Source organism: Melanerpes formicivorus, unplaced genomic scaffold (genome assembly GCF_026170545.1).
Source record: "Melanerpes formicivorus ecotype bairdi unplaced genomic scaffold, bMelFor1.0.p_v2 SCAF_16, whole genome shotgun sequence".
In the NCBI taxonomy this organism is placed as follows: domain Eukaryota; kingdom Metazoa; phylum Chordata; class Aves; order Piciformes; family Picidae; genus Melanerpes; species Melanerpes formicivorus.
In genome coordinates, this window is record NW_027142368.1 from 14,987,166 (window position 1) to 15,008,810 (window position 21,645).

At 56.7% G+C, this 21,645-nt stretch overlaps 2 protein-coding genes across 4 annotated transcripts in view; both read right to left on the reverse strand.

Annotated features, from left to right (window-relative positions):
• The window catches only part of LSP1 (lymphocyte specific protein 1), a 65,025-nt gene extending 59,896 nt beyond the window's left edge, over window positions 1-5,129 (reverse strand). The window contains exon 1 of one of the 3 annotated variants that reach the window (XM_068148331.1): window positions 4,996-5,129. In XM_068148331.1, the coding sequence (XP_068004432.1) occupies window positions 4,996-5,069 (74 nt within the window). In that variant the 5' untranslated portion in view covers window positions 5,070-5,129. The remainder of the gene's footprint in view (window positions 1-4,995) is intronic. The other 2 variants (XM_068148330.1, XM_068148329.1) reach the window with 2 other exon arrangements.
• Window positions 5,130-5,925: 796 nt separating this feature from the next.
• TNNI2 (troponin I2, fast skeletal type) lies at window positions 5,926-9,654 on the reverse strand. The gene is made up of 5 exons (XM_068148384.1): window positions 9,612-9,654; window positions 9,175-9,303; window positions 8,687-8,776; window positions 7,143-7,319; window positions 5,926-6,150 (listed from the first exon to the last, which is right to left on the reverse strand). Exons 2-5 carry the CDS (start codon window positions 9,295-9,297, stop codon window positions 6,052-6,054), a joined length of 489 nt encoding a protein of 162 aa, XP_068004485.1. The 5' UTR covers window positions 9,298-9,303; window positions 9,612-9,654; the 3' UTR covers window positions 5,926-6,051.
• Between the last annotated feature and the right edge of the window lie 11,991 nt (window positions 9,655-21,645).

Consider the following 21,645-nt stretch of genomic DNA (forward strand, 5'->3'; position numbering starts at 1 on the left):
TGGGCTGGCAGCTCCCAGATGTGCACCAGCAAAAGCACTTGGACAATTCACATCTGTGCAGCAGCAGGAGCAAGCCAAGCAAAATGAGATCCAAGCAAGCCAAGCTTTGCATATCTCAGAGCAGGGACTCCAACTTTTGAGCCCACCAGGTGCAAGTCACCCATCAGGCTAAGAACAGAAGCCTCTGACTGCCATTCCCAGTCATTAATGAGCCCAGCTGGCTTTGCTCATGCCTTTTGCTCTTGGTCCATGTATTCCCTGCACAGTTCCCAGGCACATCAGGCTGGCATGAGGCACCACCACTCCCCTGGGGGGAGCCCAAGCAGCTCCTGTGTTCTCACCCCATATAACTCAAGATGGAGCTACCAGCAGCAGCTCTGCTGACAGTCCCAGGAGGGCCTCATTTAAACCAGCATTAAATAACAGGAGATATTTCATCCTGCCTGGCTGCAAGTCCTCCTGCAGAGGATGGGAGGGAGCTGCCAGCCTCCCTGCTCAGGCACTGCATAAGCAGTGGTGGAGCCCCCAGCAAGCTGCTGCTGCAGAGCTGCCCATGACAAAGACAACTCTGAGTGCTGAAACCTGGGATTAGGACACTGCAGTGGCTGCCTCTCACATCTGGTGTGTGTTAGGATGGAGAGACTGGCAGGGAAAACACACCCAGGCTCCAAGAGGGGCTTCTTAACCCATTCCTGGCTGAGCCTCCTGGCAGCACCCAGCCAGGCTGAGCACTCTCAGATACCTGGCCAAGCCTCAGGAGGCTTTGGCTCCTACCTCAGCAGTGGTTCTGTGCTCCCCAGGCGACTTGGGAAGCAATTCAGCTGCCCAAACACAGGAGACAAGTGGCACTGAGGCTGCCTTGGGTGACTTAAGACACCTGGCAAAGCCTGGCAGGTGCCACAGGGCTCCAATGCCATAGAATGGTTTGAGTTGGAAGAGACCTTAATGCTCATGGAGTTCCAATGCCCCTGCCACAGGCAGGGACACCTTCTGCTAGATCTGGCTGCTCAAAGCCTCATCCAGCCTGGCCTTATACACTTCCTCATGAAATCACCCAGCCCTTGAGGACCACAGCAGGGCTGCACTGCCAGGCAGAGAGAGATTGTGGTCCTAGGAGCCTGGCAGCCACCGAGTGGGAGCAGCAGTTGTCCTGTTTCAGCTGCAGCGACCCTGGGCAAGCCCCACACAGCTTAACCCATGGCTGCAAGCAGCCCCTGAGCTGTCCCAGGGGCAGGACCCCGCTGTGGTATCCCCTGGTAGCAGCTCTCCCTCGGGGACCCTTCATCCCCAGGGGCTTGCTGCCTTGCTCCATGCAAGCCACAGAGCCCCAGGCTGGGCACAGGGCTCTGCCTGGGCACCTCCCCTTTGCTCACTGCCGCAGGCTTGCTGCTGCCGTTGGCCAGGCCAGGCAGAGCTCGCCCCCTCGTGGGGTGCAGCTAAGGGAGGCCTCCCCCCGCGGGGCTGTTGGGTGTCCAAGGGGTGCAGCCTGACCCTCTGCCCTGCTTCCTGCAGAGAAGGAGCTCCAGCCCTCCCCAGCCTGCAGAAATGCTTTAGGGTCCCACCCCAGCCAGGCTGCTCTGGCAAAATCCTTCTCCTAGCAGCCCCCAGGATGGTCCCCACAGGGGACAGCCAGCCCAGCCTGCCCCACAGCCAGGTCTCTCCAAATTCCAGGGTGCAAGAGATTCCCACGAGCTTCAGAGCCAGGCTTTTACCCCCAGAGGCTTCAGAGCAGGCAGCAGAGAGCCTTTTGTGGTTACCAACCCAGTGAAGTCCAAATGCAAGCTGCTGGGCACTCCTCCACCCACCAGCCCCACGGCTTTAGGTCCCAAAATAAGCTCAGAGGCAAGGCCAGGCTGTTTTGGTGGTTGTGTTTTCTTCCTCCAAGGAGAAAGGGGCAGTGAAGGCACCTGCCACCTGCCTATAATTAGAGCTGGGTCTTGGGGTCCCTGCCAGAGCACCTATGGCCAACTTGGACAGGCTCAAGTGCTGCCCAGCTTCATTAAATCCTCCATCTGGCCTCCCCTGCTCCTTGCCCTGCTCTTTTTCCACTTCACTGAGCCCAGCTGGGGCAAACTGTGACCAGTTACTCCTGAGCAGGGAGCAGGGAGCAGCCATCCTTCCACCCCTCCCCCAGCCCAAGGAATCTGGTGCCTTGAGGGGTGCAAAGATTCTCCAGGTATCAGTTTTCCCAGGCAACCTCCTTCCACCCTGGGGTATACTTAGCAACAGCACTCATCCTGACCAGGGCCCTGGAGACTCCCCTGAGGCTCTGGGGAATTCAAGACAGCTGGGGACAGACGTGGCAAGGAAAAGGCTTGGGGCTTGCTAGGACACCAGAGCCTCTTCCCCAGGAGGTGACCATACATGGGCTTGCCAAGGGCTCCCTGCAGCTTGCAGAGTGGGAAGCCCCAGAAGGAAGGAGATGGGGGAAGCTTAGGAGAAGCCAATCCCTTGTCTAAGAGCTCAGGGAGAAGAGGATCACAGAATGGTCAGGGCTGGAAGGGACCTCAAGGCTCAGCCAGCTCCAACCCCCTGCCATGGCCAGGGACACCTCACACTGCAGCAGGTTGCTCACAGCCACATCCAGCCTGGCTGCAAACACCTGCAGGCAGGAGGCTTCCACCACCTCCCTGGGCAGCCTGTGCCAGGCTCTCACCACCCTCCTGGGGAACAACTTCTTCCTCACATCCAATCTCAATCTCCCCATTCCTAGTTTTGCTCCATCCCCCCACTCCTATCCCTCCCTGCCACCCTCACAAGTCCCTCCCCAGCTTTCTTGCAGCCCTCTCTTCTTCCCAGATCTCCTCAGGGTGCATTTACACAGAGGGTTTGGGGGTTCCTTTTCCTGGCAGCTCCATCAGAGGACTCCCTGCTCACACCCCCAGCTCACTCAGGAGCACTGTCCTGGCACTGCTCATACCCAGGGCAGCGTGAAAAGATCTCTGGCCTCAAGGAGAGGATATCAGAGAGCTGAGCTAGCCACGGGGTGAGAAGAAGTCACCCCACAAGAAGAAGTACACACTTCCTGCCTCCATTTCAGGGGTGGAAACCACCAGAGCCCAGGTCTCCAGCAGTGCCAGCAAAAGCCAGACTCTTGGCTGTGGTGCCCAGGCACAGGACAAGGGGCAAGGGCCACAAACTGGAACCCAGGAGGCTCCATCTGAACAGGAGGAGAAACTTCTTTGGTGTGAGGCTGCTGGAGCCCTGGAGCAGGCTGCCCAGAGAGGTTGTGGAGTCTCCTTCTGTGGAGAGCTTCCAAACCCACCTGGGCACTGTGGCCCTGGGCAAGCTGCTGTGGGTGCCCTGCTGTGGCAGAGGGGTTGGACTGGGTGGTCTCAGAGGTCCCTCCCACCATGCTGGGATTCTCTGACTGTGTGTGCCAGCCAGCCTGCCCTCAGTGCTCACACCTGCACCTGTCTGGTGGGTCTAAGAGCTGGAGTCCTACAAAACAGACCCCTCCAGACAGGTGGAGCCCAGCAGGAGACAACAAAGGGAACAAGACACCTCAGCCCCACCAGCAGTCCCCACCCTTGGCCCTGGCACATGCCTGCACCACAGCCAGAGGGGAACAGGAAGGTTCCACTGCTTTGGGCCACCTCCAGAACGGGCAAGGTGAGCTGAGCCAGGCTGGGTAGTGCTGGAAACATCACCCTGAGGACCTCTGCAACTCCCCCAGCAGCCAAGGCTTCCCCTTTGTTTCGGCAGAGTCGTGCAGGGAGCCTCGCAGCACCTTTTGAAGCTCCCCAGCGAAGCCTTCAGCCAGGGCTAATTGCTGTCAAGTGTCAGCCAAAGCACTCTCTGCAAGCACTGGTGACAGGAGATGTCACACCTTGCTCCTCTTGTTGTCACCAAAGGCAGGGGGTCCCTATCAACATGAACTGTGCTGCCTGGTAGAAGCCTGGGAGAGAAATGCTAATGCAAGCTTTGAAGCTGGAGGAGGAGCATCAGACAACCCTCCAAGCTCCCTAGGATTGAAATCAGGCAACCTCCCAGGCTCCCTGGATGCTCAGTCCACTTCTGGGTTGTAAACCTCAGCCAAGCTTCTCCCTCTCTCTGCTCCCATTGCAGGCAGATGTGGTCTCTGCTTGCTGGTCTCTCTTCTTTTAACCCACCCCGGGGAACTGCATGGGAGGGATCAGACCCCAGATTGTACCTTGTCTGCTGATGACAAAGCCACAAAGCAGAGCAAAGCCAGCTCTGAACCTTACAGCAGTTAGGCTGAGACACTGCAAGGCCAATCCAGCTGGGGGCATGGGGGAGCACAGCAGGAAATGAGATGTGCCCAGTGGTCACTGCAAGGAGGGGACACAGCTGCTCTCCCCTCACTGATCTTAAGGATGGAGCTGACTTCAGCTGGTCCAGCTTGCCAGAACCCTTGCTGGAGCTGTGGTTCTCCACTTGATCAGCCCCCTCCCAAGGGCTTTGATCAGAGAATTGTCAGGGTTGGAAGGGACCTCAAGGCTCAGCCAGCTCCAACCCCCTGCCACGGGCAGGGACACCTCACACTGCAGCAGGTTGCTCACAGCCACCTCCAGCCTGGCTGCAAACACCTCCAGGCAGGAGGCTTCCACCACCTCCCTGGGCAGCCTGTGCCAGGCTCTCACCACCCTCCTGGGGAAGGACTTCTTCCTGACATCCAATCCCAATCTCCCCATTCCTGGTTTTGTTCCATCCCCCCCAGCCACTTCTGATCAGACCTTTACTGTGTCTCAGTCTCTCCCTGGCTGCAGCACCGTGTCAAAAGCCTGCAGGAGCATCTGACCCCTGCCAGCCTCATGGATCATAGACTCCCAGAAGGGTAGGGGTTGGAAGGGACCTCTGGAGATGCTTGAGCCCATCCCCAGTGCTGAAGCAGGATCACACCTAGGGCAGCCAGTCTTTGTGAGCACACATCCTCCTCCTCTCCCACCATCGCCCTCCCTGTTCCCCAGCCTCCCACCTTCCCAGGGCTGGAAGGCAGCTGTGGCATTGGGGTCTGGAGTCTCCAGGCCTCACCTTTCACTCTCCCCAGGGTCTTCCACTTGGGTCACAGCTTCTGCACCCTCCTGGCACCCCTCTGAGTCTGACATCTTCTCCCCAGGCGGCGTGGTGGCCCCGCAGGCAGCGGCAGAGTGAGGGTGCTGCTGGGTTTTGCTTTTCCTGTGCTCAGCAGAAGTGAGCTGGGCCGGAAACTTCAGGGGCTGAGGGTTTTGGGGGGGATGGGAGAGGAGCAGAGGGAGGCAGATGTGGGGCTTTGGGGGTTCCTGAAACCCTTGGGGCTATTTTAAGGCTTTGCCTCCGTTGGCAGCTTGAAATTAGGAAGCGCTGAAGTCACCCAAGAGGGAAAGAAGGGGCATGGAGATCCCCCAGGCATGGCAGGGAGAAGGGAAACCAACCAGTCCCCAAGCTGCCCACACTGCTCTGGGCACAGCCAGCACCTCTATATCCCAGCAGCCTGCACCAGTACCAAGGTGCTGCTGTGGAAGCTGCCAAGGTCGTCCTGACCTCTGCAAGCCCAGTGGAGCCACAGGCTCTGCTTCAGCCCTGCAGTCTCCCTCCCCAGCTCTGCTCCTTCCCCAGAGCTTCCTGCTGTTACCACCACGGGTGGAGGTTCTGCAGCACATTCTGGGGCTTGGTCTCTTCATGAGAAGGAGAAGGACATGCCCAGGAGCCAGTGGCACAGCCTAGACCAGAATGCCAGAAGAATATGGTAGCCATGGGCTCACTACTTCCTCCCCACAACCAGAGGGATGAGCATCCCCAGAGGGATGAGCAACCCCAGCTTTGGAGGGGGAGCAGCACCAGAGAGGTTTCCCCCATCCCTGCAGCACAGATCCCACCAAAGCCTCCACATCCCCCCCAGGACCCCCGCAGTGGGGGAAGCCCTCCCTGGGCCCCCACAGCACAGGCTGAGGTCCAGCCCTGCAGGCAGCCAACCTCCTCCTCTCCTGCCAAAGCTTTATTTACACCGCTGCTGCCTCGCAGCTCTGCACACACCCAGGGAGAAACAGCGCCCAGAAGGTGCCCCCCAGCCCAGAGGGGGGCAGAGGATGGGTGTGGAGAGGCAGGTGCTTAGGACTCGCCAGCCTCAAACATCTTCTTCCTGCCCTCCATGCCAGACTTCTCCTCGATGTTCTTCCTCCAGTCACCCACATCGCGGAGGTCCTTCTCCTGGAGGAGGGATGGGGAAGGGGGGTGTGCGTGAGAGAGGTGCCCCAGGAGGTGACAACCCACCCCTCTACACCTGTCCACCCACCCTGTGTCATCCAGATGACCCCAATCCCACCCACACCATCCACTCATTCGAGCTGCACCTCCCTTTTTCGAGAGCAGGGGTAGCAGAGGGGGAAACACTGAGCAGTGAGAAGGGAGTGGGGAAAGGTCTTTGACACAGGGAGGCAGGAGACTCGGTGTGGTCAGTGCCACACCTGGAGTCCTGTGTCCAGTTCTGGGCCCCTCAGTTTAGGAAAGATGTTGAGCTGCTGGAAGGTGTCCAGAGAAGGGCAACAAAGCTGGGGAGGGGTCTGGAGCACAGCCCTGTGAGGAGAGGCTGAGGGAGCTGGGGTTGCTTAGCCTGCAGAAGAGGAGGCTCAGGGGAGACCTTCTTGCTCTCTCCAACTCCCTGAAGGGAGGTTGCAGCCAGGTGGGGGTTGGTCTCTTCTCCCAGGCAACCAGCAGCAGAACAAGAGGACACAGTCTCAAGCTGTGCCAGGGGAGGTTCAGGCTGGATGTGAGGAAGAAATTCTTCCCAACAAGAGAGATTGGCCATTGGGATGTGCTGCCCAGGGAGGTGGTGGAGTCCCCATCCCTGGAGGTGTTTAGGAGGAGACTGGATGGGGTGCTTGGTGCCATGGTTTAGTTGCTCAGATGGTGTTGGGTGATAGGTTAGACTTGATCTCAAAGGTCTCTTCCAACCTGGTTAATTCTATTCTATTCTATTCTATTCTATTCTATTCTATTCTATTCTATTCTATTCTATTCTATTCTATTCTATTCCATTCCATTCCATTCCATTCTATTCCATTCCATTCCACTCCACTCCACTCCATTCCATTCCATTCCATTCCATTCCATTCCATTCCATTCCATTCCATTCCATTCCATTCCATTCCATTCCTAATGGGGCCAGCCTGTGCCTGGCACAGAGGGGAGGGGAGCAGTACCTTCTCAGTGTCCTCCTTCTTGACTTGCTTCAGGTTGGCTCGGAGGTCCATGCAGACCTTGTGCTTGGAGCCCAGCAGGGCTCGCAGCATGGCATCGGCGGACATGCGCACCCTGCGCAGAGGTGGCCTCTTGAACTTGCCCCTCAGGTCAAACAGCTTCTGGCTCAAGTCTTCCAGCTACAGGGGGGATAAAAACCAGGGGAGGGGGGGGAGAAAGAGAGGGGCCTGAGTTCTGTGAGGTGCACCCAAGCAGCGTGGGGTAGGTGTTGAAGTTTGAAGGGGAAGCTTTAGCCTCGTCCCTGACCGCGAAGAAGTGAAATAGATGACCATGGGGTGTGAAAGGGAAAGAATTGTGAGGGTTGGAAGGGACCTCAAGGATCATCCAGTTCCAACCCCCTGCCATGGCCAGGGACACCTCACAGTCTATAGAACTCATTGGATTGCTAAGGGGAACAGAGAGCAGAGGCCACTTTGCTCTGTTTTCCTTTTGCTTCTGCTTGCAACTCTTAACTCCCAACTCAACTCCCAACAGCTCCCAACTCTAAGCTGGAGCATAGCACTCTGGAAGGCAGCAGGACAATGGTCAGCATGGGGTGGAAGCAAGGGAGGAGGGTGAGATGATCAGCAAGGGAGGAGGGTGAGATGTTCAGCAAGGGAGGAGGGTGAGATGATCAGCAAGGGAGGAGGGTGAGATGATCAGCAAGGGAGGAGGGTGAGATGTTCAGCAAGGGAGGAGGGTGAGATGATCAGCAAGGGAGGAGGGTGAGATGCTCAACAAGGGAGGAAGGTGAGATGTTCAGCAAGGGAGGAGGGTGAGATGCTCAACAAGGGAGGAGGGTGAGATGTTCAGCAAGGGAGGAGGGTGAGATGTTCAGCAAGGGAGGAGGGTGAGATGTTCAGCAAGGGAGGAAGGTGAGATGTTCAGCAAGGGAGGAGGGTAAGAGGATCAGCAAGGGAGGAAGGTGAGATGTTCAGCAAGGGAGGAGGGTGAGAGGATCAGCAAGGGAGGAGGGTGAGATGTTCAGCAAGGGAGGAGGGTAAGAGGATCAGCAAGGGAGGAAGGTGAGATGTTCAGCAAGGGAGGAAGGTAAGAGGATCAGCAAGGGAGGAGGGTGAGATGTTCAGCAAGGGAGGGAGAGCCCTGATAGAGAGGCAGTTCAGGGAGCTCCCCATCCATACCAGATGGCCTTGCCAGGGGGATCTCTGTTTTGACCCTTCTGTGAGGTAACAGAGAGGAGGGAGGGAGTTGGGGAGGAGGTGAACAGGTCCCCTGCATCCATCCAGGGGGTTCTGAGGAGTTTCTGTGTTGCTTATAAATTGTAAAGATCTCTCTGCTGTGCATCTCTTGCATGCTTTGTACCCATTCATTGCAGTCCATGTTTCTGGCTTGCAGTTCCCTTTGCTTCCTTCCCCAACTGAGCTGGGCTGGCAATTTTTATTTGGGGGGGGTGGGTTAATTCTCTCAAATTGGTTGGGGGTGGGGGTGGAGTGGGGTAATTTCAGCCCACCACAGCAGGCTGGAGACTCCTCTATAGGAAACTCACCTCCTTGGTTGTCTTCTGCAGCTTCACCTCTGTGTCATACCTCTCCTCATCCACTGACTCTATCTTGGCATGAAGCTTCTTGCACAGCTCCTGGGAGGGGAAGCAAAGAGGGATGGTGGCTGCTGGGACCCACAGGTGTGATTCCTCCCTCCTAACTGCTCTGGCTCTGGAAGACCTCAGTCCAGATGATTGGACAGGGTGAGCACCAGGTGGCAAAGTGGGGGTGCAGGCCAGCTCTTGGTCTCCTTGCTGTTGGCCTCATGCAAGGGCTGCCTCAACACATTGCCTGAAATGAAGCCTCCCTACCAGCCAGAGCCCTTTCTTCTTCCCTTATTTCATTGCAGTGACCCCAGCTGCCTCTCAACCCTGTCCCACATCCAGCCAGCTCCAGGTGAGGAGGTGGTGAAGATGGGGAAAGCCAATCTGGATCCTCTGGGCTGGCTGATGGAACCAAATCCTTCCTGTGAAAGGCTTCAAGAAGCCTTTACCTGAAGTTCCTGCATGGATCCTGGGAGAGACAGAGGAGGACAATGCTCTGCCAGGTAGTTTTGCTTTTCCACTTCTTTGGCAGCTGCTTCTTTTTCTATTTCAGTGGCAGCAAGCTGGAGCATAGCACTCTGGAAGGCAGCAGGATAACGGTCAGCATGGGGTGGAGGCAAGGGAGAGAGGATCAGCAAGGGAGGAAGGTGAGAGGATCAGCAAGGGAGGAAGGTGAGAGGATCAGCAAGGGAGGGAGAGACCTGATAGAGAGGCAACTCGGGGAGCTCCCCATCAATACCAGCTCCTCCAAGCAAGGATGCTGGTGGGCAGCCAGTCAGGAGTGTGGGGTGGAGGGCTTCCACAGTGTGGCCTCTTCCAGGAGGGAGAGTGCCAAGAGCAGCACAGCTCTGGATGTAGCTCCCCCAGCCCCAGCAGTGCCACTCACCTTCAGGTGCTGCCGGCGGGCAGTGGCTGCCCTCCTCTTTTTCTGCAGGGGGGAGGAAGCAGAGAAAAGCAGGTTGAAAAGCAGCTCCTTGGGTGCCCCTTCCCCTTGCCTTGCCCTTCCCCTTCCCCAGCCCACCAAGGCCCTGCAGCCCTGCCAGGGAGCTGCCTCCAGCCGGGATGGATGGCTTGACACGCTGTGGGTCCCCAAAGCAGTGGCACTCAAAGCTCCCTAGCTGAACCCAGCAGCTCAAACCTAGCAAGTGCCTCAGCAGGAGATAATCAGTGTGATGGGCTTGGAATCATAGCATTGTTTTGGTTGGAAGAGGTCTTCAAGATCCATCAAGGCCAGCTTGAAGACATGCATATAAAACACAACTACCAAAGTGGCTCCTTGGCACTTTTAGCCTCTTCTCTGCTTGCCTCTTCCCTCAGACGTTTGTTCTGCTTTGCACTCAAGCTAATGGTCCCAATGTCCCTGGGCACTGGGGAGCTGTCAGGAGGATTTTGGGGTGGGCTATAGCACACCCAGTGAGATGAGGCAGCCAGGAAGGTGGAAACAGAAAGACTGTGCAGTTTCTTGGAGCTGGAAAGGTCCAGCACGGGTCTGAAGGAGGCTCCTCACAGCTGGAGAGCAGACATGAACAGAGTCTGCAGGCTGCTCTGGCCAGGAGAGGTGGAAAGCCACCCCTTGCAAGATGCAAGGCAGGTGAGCAATAATCTGGGATGCCCAAACCTGCTGCTCTGTCCCCATGATGAGCTGGAGCAGCAGGGACAAGTCTCCTGCCGATTCAAGAAGCCACAGCTCCGAGGTGCTGCTGCACTGCTGCTGCTTCCTTGGTGCCACAGCCAGAAGGCCAAGCCAGGCTGAGTGTGGCTGGTGCTGGGGAAGCACACCCTGGCCTCTGACAGGCCGTGCTGGGGGAGCAGAAAGCAGCTTTTGGGTGTGAGCCTGTGCTGCACAGAGGAGGAAGTGGGTAAGGATCTGCAGAGCAGAATGCAGCAAAATGGGATGGGCTTTGCTTATGCAAATGGTGCTGAGGACCTTCTGACAGGGCTGGAGGGCTCTGCAGAGCAAAGGCAACCAGCCCAGGGGTGCAGAGCAGCATTATCAGCAGGGTTTGCTCCTGTGCAGCCAGGCGTGGGCCACCCTCGAGCATCGCCAGCCCAGGGCTTTCCCTCCAGCTGAGCACTACTGCCTCGGCAGAGTGCCCTGCCAGCCTCTTCTGGGGGCACCGTTTGATGGGGCAACAAAGGCACCTGTGGCACACCAGCACCTGATTGTGGAGCTTCCACAGGTCCCTGGAATCCTCTTTGCTCTCAGTGAGGACAAGCTGGAGCTCAAAGTGTTTTGGACATATGGGGAGATGGCAAGCAGGGATGGAGCAGCTTGCTAAGAGGAGATGGAGTGACAGAGCCACACACAACCCTCCCACACTTTCCCCTTGCATTTCCTCAGCCAATCCCCCCCAGGCACTGAGCCCAGCCCTGCTGCAGGGACAGCTTGCTAGGGATGCAACCTGCTAGGGATGTGACCTGCAAGGGATGCAGCCTCCACCCTGCTCATGCTCCCCTGGATCCAGATCCTCCCTGGATTGCCTTTGAGGAGTGATTTGGGGGTGCTCAGAGGGCAGAAAATGAGGTGCCAGGTGTAGGAAAGGATGAGGTGATGGTGGGTGGTAGGTGGGTGACCTGATTGTGGCCTTCCAGGATCTGCAGAGGGCTCCAAAAAAGCTGGGGAGGGACTTCTGAGGGTGTCAGGGAGGGATAGGACTGGGGGGATGGAGCAAAACTAGAAATGGGTAGACTGAGATTGGATGTGAGGAAGAAGTTGTTCCCCAGGAGGGTGGTGAGAGCCTGGCACAGGTTGCCCAGGGAGGTGGTGGAAGCCTCCTGCCTGGAGGTGTTTGCAGCCAGGCTGGATGTGGCTGTGAGCAACCTGCTGCAGTGTGAGGTGTCCCTGCCCATGGCAGGGGGGTTGGACCTGGCTGATCCCTTCCAACCCTGACAATTCTCTGATTCAATTCTATACCTGAGCTGGTTTAGCTGACAGCCTCCATGCCAAAATTCAGGCTCCCATGCCTAAGCTGCTCCAGCTTGTGTGTAAGTTAAGAGGAAAATGCTCTCCATCCTAGGCAAACCCAGATGCCAGCTGGGCAGAAGCCTCCACCTGAGCCAGCCACCTCCTTCCCAAGCAATGGCTTCTTCACTGCCTCTTGAGAGGTGCCAGGGAGGTGATGGAAGCCTCACCCCTGGAGGTGTTTGCAGCCAGGCTGGATGTGGCTGTGAGCAACCTGCTGCAGTGTGAGGTGTCCCTGGCCATGGCAGGGGGGTTGGAACTGGCTGAGCCTTGAGGTCCCTTCCAGCCCTATCAATTCTGTGATCCTATGATGGAAGAGGAGCTGCTCTGGACCACTGCCTTCCCAGCACCATCTCGTGGCTGGCTGGGGAAGCAGGACAGGGAAATCAAACGTCTCCTTCCAAGCCGGGAGGCAGAAAAGACCTTCAGAAGGGACTTATTCCTCTGCTTCCCATCTTTACCAGGAGGTGTCAGCAGCAAAGCCTCGCCGTGAGCCATCCCTCCTGCCCCTCCTCCAGGCGCCCTGTGCTAAGGCGGACCGACCAAGCCAGGATGGCTGCCAGGAGCACCCTGGATAAACAAACCCCAGTGAGACACACTTACCTCGTCACTGCTCAGGAGGAGCAAGGTGGGCAAGGAAAGGAAGGGAGAGAAAGGGGAGAGGAAAAGGCAGTTAGCAACCCTCGTTGGGAACAAGCACCACGAGTTGGTGGTGGTGGTGGTGGAGCAAAAAGGTCTTCAGGGCAGGAAAATGGGAACTTACTCAGACATCTTGCTTCAGGTGGGTTGGGGACCTGCAAAGGAAAGCCAAGGAGCAGGGTTACTCACGCTGGTGGGGGGCTTTCTTGGGGTTAAAAAGGGGGAAAAACATGTAAAACATCCCTCTAGAAAAACAAAAGTTGCAATAAAATGAAAGAGGAAGAGGTTTGCTCTCCTTGGCCAACTTCACATCGTTTAGGGAACTAGGCTGCAGGTTGTAGACTCCCAGCCACACAAACCTCAGCCCTGGGGGACCTCTGGACAGGCCCTGAGGGTGATGAGCCAGGAAAAGAGAGGCTTGTGGCAGCAGTTCCTGCAGGAATGGTTTGAGCTGGATGTTAGGAAGAAATTCTTCCCAGCAAGAGAGATTGGCCCTTGGGATGTGCTGCCCAGGGAGGTGGTGGAGTCACCATCCCTGGAGGGGTTTAAGAGGAGCCTGGCTGAGGCACTTGGTGCCATGGTTTAGTTGATCAGATGCTGTTGGGTGATTGGTTGGACTTGATGATCTCTGAGGTCTTTTCCAGCCTGGCTGATTCTGTGGTTCCATGGAAGGCAAAAGTATCTTTGCTCCACTGTAAATGATTGCCCTGGAGACAGGATTTGGCTTTTCCAGCCAAGCAACAGCTCCTGCTCCCAGCTCCTAAAGGAAGGATGGAGGAGTGGTGGCCAAGGCCAAGCTCAGCTCATCCTCTGCAGGGCACAGCCATCTGCAGAGCTCGAGGGGCTCTGCTGGGAAGTGAAGTGTTAAGAGGGGCCCGTGCCCGGGGCAGGAGGCACAGCTCAGCTCAGCAGCAGGGCCAAGGAAACTTTATCCTGGAAAATGTGCGGGCCCATCGCATTACTTTTGGGAGGAAGAGGAGGGGAGGAAGGGGGGGGGGGAAGTGCTTCTAAAAATGGCCAGGGAGCTGCAGAAGGAGCTGCAGCTGTCTCCTCAGCCTTTCCCTGCTGCCAGCCCCCGTGACTCAGTGAGGTCAGGGCGAAGGGAGGCAAAAGGCACCGCAGGTGGCTGGGCTGGGGCTGGGGCTGGGGGCCGTGGCGGCCGCGGAACGCTGCCTCTATTTTTATTCCCATCCCTGCCCCACGCCCGCAGGCACCGCGGCGCTGCCGGGGGAGCGAAGGGACCGCGCCGGGCTGGGGCTCGCTGCCTCCAATGCGGGCTTCAAATCGCTTCCTCCAGCGGAGGACGCAGTGAATTTGGCTGCCGGCCCTCGCCTGAGGGTGTTTCGGGGGGGAGGAAAGCGCTGCGAGATGCTGAGGAAGGGGCGTGAGGAGGGAGCATCACTTCGGAGGGACCGCAGGCAAGGACCCCGCAGCCCAGGGTCCTGGAGGGGGTTAGCGTTAGGGAGGCAGCAGCTCTGCTTGCCCTCACCGCTCAAACTGGAGAGCAGAGCCACCAAGGGAGGGAAAGGCACGAACCCAGAGGGGAAGAAGGTCGATGGAAAGCACAGAGGGAGACTTTGTGATGCACAGAGCCTCCCCAGCAGGCAAAGGATGGGGAAGGGTTTGCCAGCGCCCTCGTTTCTCCCAGCAGGTCGCTCCCACCGGGTATTTGTCTCCCTAAAACTCGAGGGAGCGGCCCTGCTTCCTCCTCACCCCCCTCAAAGCAAGCTGGGTCGTTAAGAGGCATGCAAAATGGCTCACCCAAGTCTGGAGGAGAAACAGCAGAGTCCTGCTGGACGGACAGGAGGGACTGGCGAGCTGCAGGCAGCTGGCTCAGCAAGGAGGTATAAAAGGGCTTCTCGGGTGGCTGGGCAGAAAATCCACCTTCTCTTTAAGGGCATGGAGACCTTCTCAGACCAATGATGTGCAAGAGTCCCCTGTGCACCTCCCTTGGCTGGGGCAGGCCAGGCAGGCAGCCCCAGAGGAGAGGAGGGGTGGGGAGGGGGAGGATAGCTTCTAGCCATGGGGTGGGCAAGTGGAGCCACCCTGGAGGAGCTGGAGGAGTGCTTTTCCTTGGGAGAGCCTTCCTCTCCCTCTTCCTCCCACCAAGAAGCCACATCAGATGTGGCTTCAAGGTCATGGGGAGCCCAGGCTCCATGCACACAGACATCCATCTGCAAGGCTCCTAATGGAGTGTCCCCCCTGAGGACACAGGGTGGCTTCTCCACTGACAAGGGCACAGTTCCATAAGCCTCCAATGGCCTGGGAGCTGCTCTGTCCCTCAGGAACGAAGAGGAGAAAGAGAGAGCACCCCACAATCCACCTGAGCCATCCATCACTCTGTAACCTCACTTACCCCCACAGGAAGCATTGGCAGCACCTTCCTGCGTGAAACCTTTCCACACAACCACGGGGGGGTCATAAACCATCCCTGCAGAACCACTGCAGACAGCCCCAAGGCTGGGCAGAGGCAGCAGATCACCAGCAAGAAAGGTCTCTCCCCACCATGGGATCATCCAGAAGCAGATCTCCATGGGGCTGAAGGAGAAGCAGGGGGAAATGTAGCTGGAAATACTCTGCAGCCCATGGAGCATGTGTGTGTGTGTGTGTAGGGGATCCCCATGGAGACAGGAGAGCAAACAGCTCCTGCCCTCCTCCCCCAGCCCAGCCTCTGCCTCCCCTTGCAGCTGGGGATTTTTAGGCTGCTCCAGAGCCAGCCCTGACAAGGTGAGGACAGGATGGGAGAGTCAGGCTTGTTCAGCCTGTAGAAGAGAAGGATCCAGGGAGACTTTCTGGTGGCCTTTCAGTGCTTAAAGGGACTGGGAAGAAAGCTGGGGACAGGGTTTTGAGCAGGACCTGTTGAGACAGGGCAAGAGGTGGTGGTTTAAAGCAAAAGAAGGAGATTCAGACTGGAGAGAAGGAAGAGATGTTTGACACTGAGGGTGGTGAGACCCTGGCCCAGGCTGCCCAGAGAGGTGGTGGATGCCCCATCCCTGGAACTACTGCAGCTCAGGTTGGCTGGGGCTGTGAGCAACCTGCTCTGGTTGGGGATGTCCCTGCTGACCAGAGAGGGGTTGGACTGGGTGATCATTTCTGGACCCTTCCCACCCAAACCAGTCTGGGATTCTATTCCATGGATGTTTTCCAGGCACCACTGAGAGTCAGTGCTCTGCAGCTCCAGGCAACACAGAGCTGGGGAAGGGGCTGGGGAGCAGGGCTGGGGAGGAGCTGCTGGGGGAGCTGAGGGAGTTTAGCCTGGGGAAAAGGAGGCTGAAGGCAGAGCTGGCTCTACAGCATCCTGAGAAGAGGGTGGAGGCAGGAGGGAGTTGGTCTCTTCTCTCTAACAGCAAGTGATAGGATGGGAGGAAATGGCCTCAAGTTGCACCAGGGGAAGGTTAGGTTAGAGATGAGAAGAAACTGCTTCCCTGAAAGGGTTCTCAAAGGCTGGAAGAGGCTGCCCAGGGAGGTGGCTGAGTCCCCATGCCTGGAGGTGCTGAAAAGAGGCAGAGCTGTGGTGCTGAGGTGCTGGTTTAGCACCAGCCTTGGTACAGGCAGAGCATGGTTGGCCCCTACCATGGCATGGCTCTTTAGCCACAGCCCCAGGCTGAGCTGGCAGGCCCTGTGGAAATCCCCCACCCCTGCCCAGTGCAGGTCTGTGCCCAGGTCTTCAGCAGCTGCCATGCCTGAGAGGTGATCCCTCTGGCATTCCCACCCAGCCTGCCCTGGGATAGCATTACTGCAGTGACCTGATCACAATCTTCTGGGTGTCTGCACGTCCTCAGAGCTTGCCAAGGACCAGGACATGACCCACAACATGTCTGGAGAACAGGCTGAGACTTCTGTGTGCTCAGATGAGCATGGCTGCAACATGTGCAAGAGGAAACATAGCTTGGACTGGAGAATGGACTGGAATGGAATGGAATGGAATGGACTGGACTGGACTAGAATAGAATAGAATAGAATAGAATAGAATAGAATAGAATAGAATAGAATAGAATAGAATAGAATAGAATAGAATAGAATAGAATAGAATAGAATAGAATAGAATAGAATAGAGCAGAGCAGGTTGGAAAAGATCTCTGAGACCATCAAGCCCAACCTGTCACCCAACACCATCTAAGCAACTCAACCATGGCACCAAGTGCCTCATCCAGGCTCTTCCTAAACACCTCCAGGGATGGTGACTCCACCACCCCCCTGGGCAGCACATTCCCATGGCCAATCTCTCTCATTAAGACCATCCAGTCCAACCATTAACCCAGCACTGTCACCATACCCCTCAGCACTACACCCACATGGCTTTTAAAGCCCTCCAGGGAAGGGCACTCCAGCTGGGCAGCCTCTTCCAGGTCTTGACAAAGCCTTTTGGGGAGGAAATTGTCCCTCATGTCCAAGCTAAACCTCCCCTGGCACAGCTTGAGGCCATTCCATAGAGTCAACCAGGTTGGAAGAGACCTCCAAGATGTTGAGATGCTGGAAGGTGTCCAGAGAAGGGCAACAAAGCTGGGGAGGGGTCTGGGGCACAGCCCTGGGAGGAGAGGCTGAGGGAGCTGGGGTTGCTTAGCCTGGAGAAGAGGAGGCTCAGGGGAGACCTTCTTGCTCTCTACAACTCCCTGAAGGGAGGTTGGAGCCAGGTGGGGGTTGGTCTCTTCTCCCAGGCAACCAGCCCCAGAACAAGAGCACACAGTCTCAAGCTGTGCCAAGGGAGGTTCAGGCTGGATGTTAGGAGGAAATTCTTCCCAGCAAGAGAGATTGGCCATTGGGATGTGCTGCCCAGGGAGGTGGTGGAGTCCCCATCCCTGGAGGTGTTTAGGAAGAGCCTGGATGAGGCACTTGGTGCCATGGTATAGTTGCTCAGATGGTGCTGGGTGAGAGGTTGGACTTGATCTCAAAGGTCTTATCCAGCCTGGTGAATTCTATTCTATTCTATTCTATTCTATTCTATTCTATTCTATTCTATTCTATTCTATTCTATTCTATTCTATTCTATTCTATTCTATTCTATTCTATTCCATTCCATTCCATTCCATTCCGTTCCATTCTATTCCATTCCATTCCGTTCTACTCTATTCCATTCCATTCCACTCTATTCCATTCTATTCCATTCCATTCCATGCCATTCCATGTCAGGCCATTCCATTCTCTCTCTGCAGTGTCCTTATTTAAGGGGCAGGGTGATGAAACTCTTGTTTGGAAACCTACCATCCTCCCAGACACTGCTCCCAGGTTTGGAGACATGGGGTTGGGTTGCTTGCAGGTCAAGGCTGTGTTGCAGCTCCCTTCAGCTCCTGGCTAACCTGGTGCTGGTGTCTGCTCAGAGCCTGCAGTCAGTGCTCAGAAGGGTTTCATCACCTCTGTGTGAGGTTAGCAAGGCTGGTTGAGCAATCCCCACCTTGTTGACATGCAGCAAGCCAGCAGTGATGAGTTCCTACCCACCCAGAACACCAATCTTCTTTGGGGAGGGCAAACATGAAACCTGTGACAGTTTTGGTGCTTCTTTGGGCTGCCCAGTTGAAGGGGACAGGGATCTGCTGGAGGGGGTCCAGCAGAGGGCTATGAGGATGATCAGGGGTCTGGAGCACTGCCTGGTGAGGAGAGGCTGAGGGACCTGGGGCTGATGAGTCTGGAGAAGAGAAGACTGAGAGGGGATTTAATCAATGTTTATCAATACCTGAGGGCTGGGGGTCAGGAGGGAGGGCACAGGCTCTGCTCACTTGCTCCCTGGGATAGGGCAAGGAGCAATGGATGGAAGCTGCAGCACAGGAGGTTCCACCTCAGCACAAGGAGGAACTTCTTCACTGTGAGGGTCACAGGGCACTGGAACAGGCTGCCCAGAGAGGTTGTGCAGTCTTCTTCTCTGGAACCTTTCAAGGCACTGTCTGGATGCATTGCTGTGTGACCTGAGCTGGATTGCATGGTCCTGCTCTGGCAGGGGGGTTGGACTCGATGATCTCTTTGGATCCCTTCCAACCCCTGACATCCTGTGACCCTGTGACCCTGTGCTCAAGACCCCCCCAAGCCCAGGAGCTGGAGCTTTAAGAAAGGAAGGCCTGCTTGGCAGAAGGCCAGGCTTTGGCCCATTAAATCCCGAGCCCTAATGATGGCTGCTTAAGGAATCTTTATGCAAGCAGCAGGCTCGCTCCTGGCGAGAAGCAATTCGATCCTCTCCAGCTCTCCAGCTCGAGACCAGCCAAAAAAACACCAACCACCTAAAACTCTGTGGCTGGAGGCCAGCCAGCCCACAGCCAGGCTGAATGATGAGAGTCCATAATCATTCCTGTCTCACAGCAGACGATGGGTGACAAGCACGGGGCAGGCTCAGCCCGCTCCTGCTGCGCCTCTCCTGGCTGAGCTCTCACAAGGGCAGGGTCAAGCATCATGAAAAACCCCTGAGGAGGGGAAGCATTTGCTCTGGGAGGGACTTGTGGAGGGCAGAAGTCTTGGATCTGGGTGTAAACAATTGAGACTGTAAAGCTTGCAAGCAAAGAGCACAACTTTCAGTGCTTTATTAGGGTCTCCTTTAGCTGACCTCTGCCTGCCCCAGGCCCTGCTTTTCAACTGGCCATCAACCTGCACACTGCTCACCCAAGGCAGAGGAGCTGGCCCATGCCTGAAGCAGAGGAACCAGCTCCTCAACCACCTCTCAGGCACCTTGCAGGCTGGCTTTGAGGACATGATTTGCCCCTCTTAAGCCAGGGACTGGTCCTCGCCTGAAGCAGAGGAACCAACTCCTCGCTCACCTCTCAGGCACCTTGCAGGCTGGCTTTGGATACCTGACTTGCTCCTCTTAAGCCACCAGCAGAGCCTCCTTTGCTTTTGTGGTGCAGGGTCAGGCAAGGATTGGCTCCTACTTCTTAGAACAAAAGCCCCCTGGACCTCCCAGCATCCCCCCAGGGCTGCCAGCTGGCCCTGAGGCAGCAGGACCAGGCTTTCACCACAGCATCACAGCTCTCTCTGCTCTCACATGCATGTTTCACCTCCAGAAGAGGAAATCTGCACTGATGAGTCTCTAATGAGGCTGCAAACCAGAGGACAGAGAATCAGAGAATGTTAGAGGCTGGAAGGGACTTCAAAAGTCTATTGAGTCCAACCTCCCTGCCAGAGCAGGATCACCCAGGGCAGGTCACACAGGAGCACATCCAGGTGGGTTTTGAGTGTCTCCAGAGAAGGAGATTCTAAAGCCTCTCTGAGCAGCCTGCTCCAGGGCTCTGGCACCCTCACAGGGAAAAAGTTTCTCCTCCTGTTCCCAAGGCAGCTCCTCTGCTCCAGCCTGCACCCTTGTCCTGTCATTGGCCATCCCTGAGCAGAGCCTGGCTCCATCCTCCCTGCACTCACTCTTCACATCTTTATCAACATGAAGGAGGTGACCTCAGGCTCCTCTTCTCCCAGCTAAAGAGCCCCAGCTCCCTCAGCCTGTGCTCACAAGGGATGAGACCCAGCTCAGAGCACAGACCCACCCTGCCCTCTAGATGCAGACTTGAGAATCCAGCACACACAAAGCTCAGGAGAAGTTGGCTTCCCTCTCCTTCCACTTCTCTTCTTCTTGCATCTTCCACCAGGGAATCCTCCTCTTCCAGGCCCTCCAAGCACACAAGGAGGATCAGGCAGGCAGAAGATGCCCAGACACCCGGCCATGGTGGATGAGGGGCAACCAGCTTTGCCAAGGACACAGGGAGGTGAAATGGAGATGCACACAAGACAGGGTTGTGCACCCTCCCATGAGCAGGCTCCCAAGCAGGCTGTGTTCACTTTGGGTGAAATAGAATCACAGAACTGTCAGGGTTGGAAGGGACCTCAAGGCTCAGCCAGTTCCAACTCCCCTGCCATGGCCAGGGACACCTCACACTACAGCAGGTTGCTCACTGCCACCTCCAGCCTGGCTGCAAACACCTCCAGGGATGAGGCTTCCACCACCTCCCTGGGCAACCTGTGCCAGGCTCTCACCACCCTCATGGGGAACAACTTCTTCCTCACAGCCAATCTCAATCTACCCATTTCTAGTTTTGTTCCATTCCCCTCAGTCCTATCACTCCCTGACACCCTCACAAGTCCCTCCCCAGCTTTCTTGGAGCCCACTTCAGATCCTGGAAGGCCACAATGAGTTCTCCTGGGAGCCTTCTCTTCTCCAGACTGCACAGCCCCAAGTCCCTCAGTCTGTCCTCACAGCAGAGCAGCTCCAGCCCTCTGCTCATCCTCCTGGCCCTTCTCTGGACACCTTCCAGCCCCTCCAGATCCTTCCTGGAACAGAGGCTCCAGAACTGGAATAAGCCACAAAACAAACTCCAGCGCCACCAGCCCTGCTTCAGCTGGCTGCCAGCAGATATTAAGAGGGTCCTGCTGAGCAGGAGAGTGCTCAAAGCCCTGCTGGAAGAACATAAGGCAGGTGGAGAAGGGAAAGCTGTGAGGGAGGAAGAAAGCAGGCTCAGCAATGCATGAAGAATTGGGGCTGGGTAGAGATCATCCCCACCCACCTGCCTCTCCCTGCTGAGCAAACAAATGGGGTGGCTGAGCTCTGCTGTGCCAAGGCTCACCCCAGAGTCAGTCCAGCTGGGAGCCTGCTCCCAGGTTCTCTGGCTTCACACCAAAAAAGCACCATGAGCATTGCTCAGCAGGGACTGCACCCACCCAGGCTCTGAGCAGGGCCAGAGCTGGATGGGGGAGATGCAGGCACTGCTATCAGGATGATCTCCCTGCACCTTTTTCAACCACATGAGTTGCTGGAAGGTGTCCAGAGAAGGGCAACAAAGCTGGGGAGGGGTCTGGGGCACAGCCCTATGAGGAGAGGCTGAGGGAGCTGGGGTTGCTTAGCCTGCAGAAGAGGAGGCTCAGGGGAGACCTTCTTGCTGCCTGCAACTACCTGAAGGGAGGTTGCAGCCAGGTGGGGGTTGGTCTCTTCCACCTCCCTGGGCAGCCTCTTCCAGCCTTTGAGAACCCTTTCAGGGAAGAAGTTTCTTCTCATCTCTAACCTAACCTTCCCCTGGTGCAACTTGAGGCCATTTCCTCTCATCCTATCACTTGCTGTTAGAGAGAAGAGACCAACTCCCTCCTGCCTCCACCCTCTTCTCAGGATGCTGTAGAGCCAGCTCTGCCTTCAGCCTCCTTTTCTCCAGGCTAAACTCCCTCAGCTCCCCCAGCAGCTCCTCCCCAGCCCTGCTCCCCAGCCCCTTCCCCAGCTTTGCTGTCCTTCTGGGGACCTGCTCCAGCAGCCTGATGTCCTTCTTGCAGTGAGGGCCCCGGAACTGAAGGCAGTCCCCAAGCTGTGTCCTCAGCAGTGCTGAGCAGAGGGAGAAAAGTGGAGACTCTGCAGCATCCCTCAGAA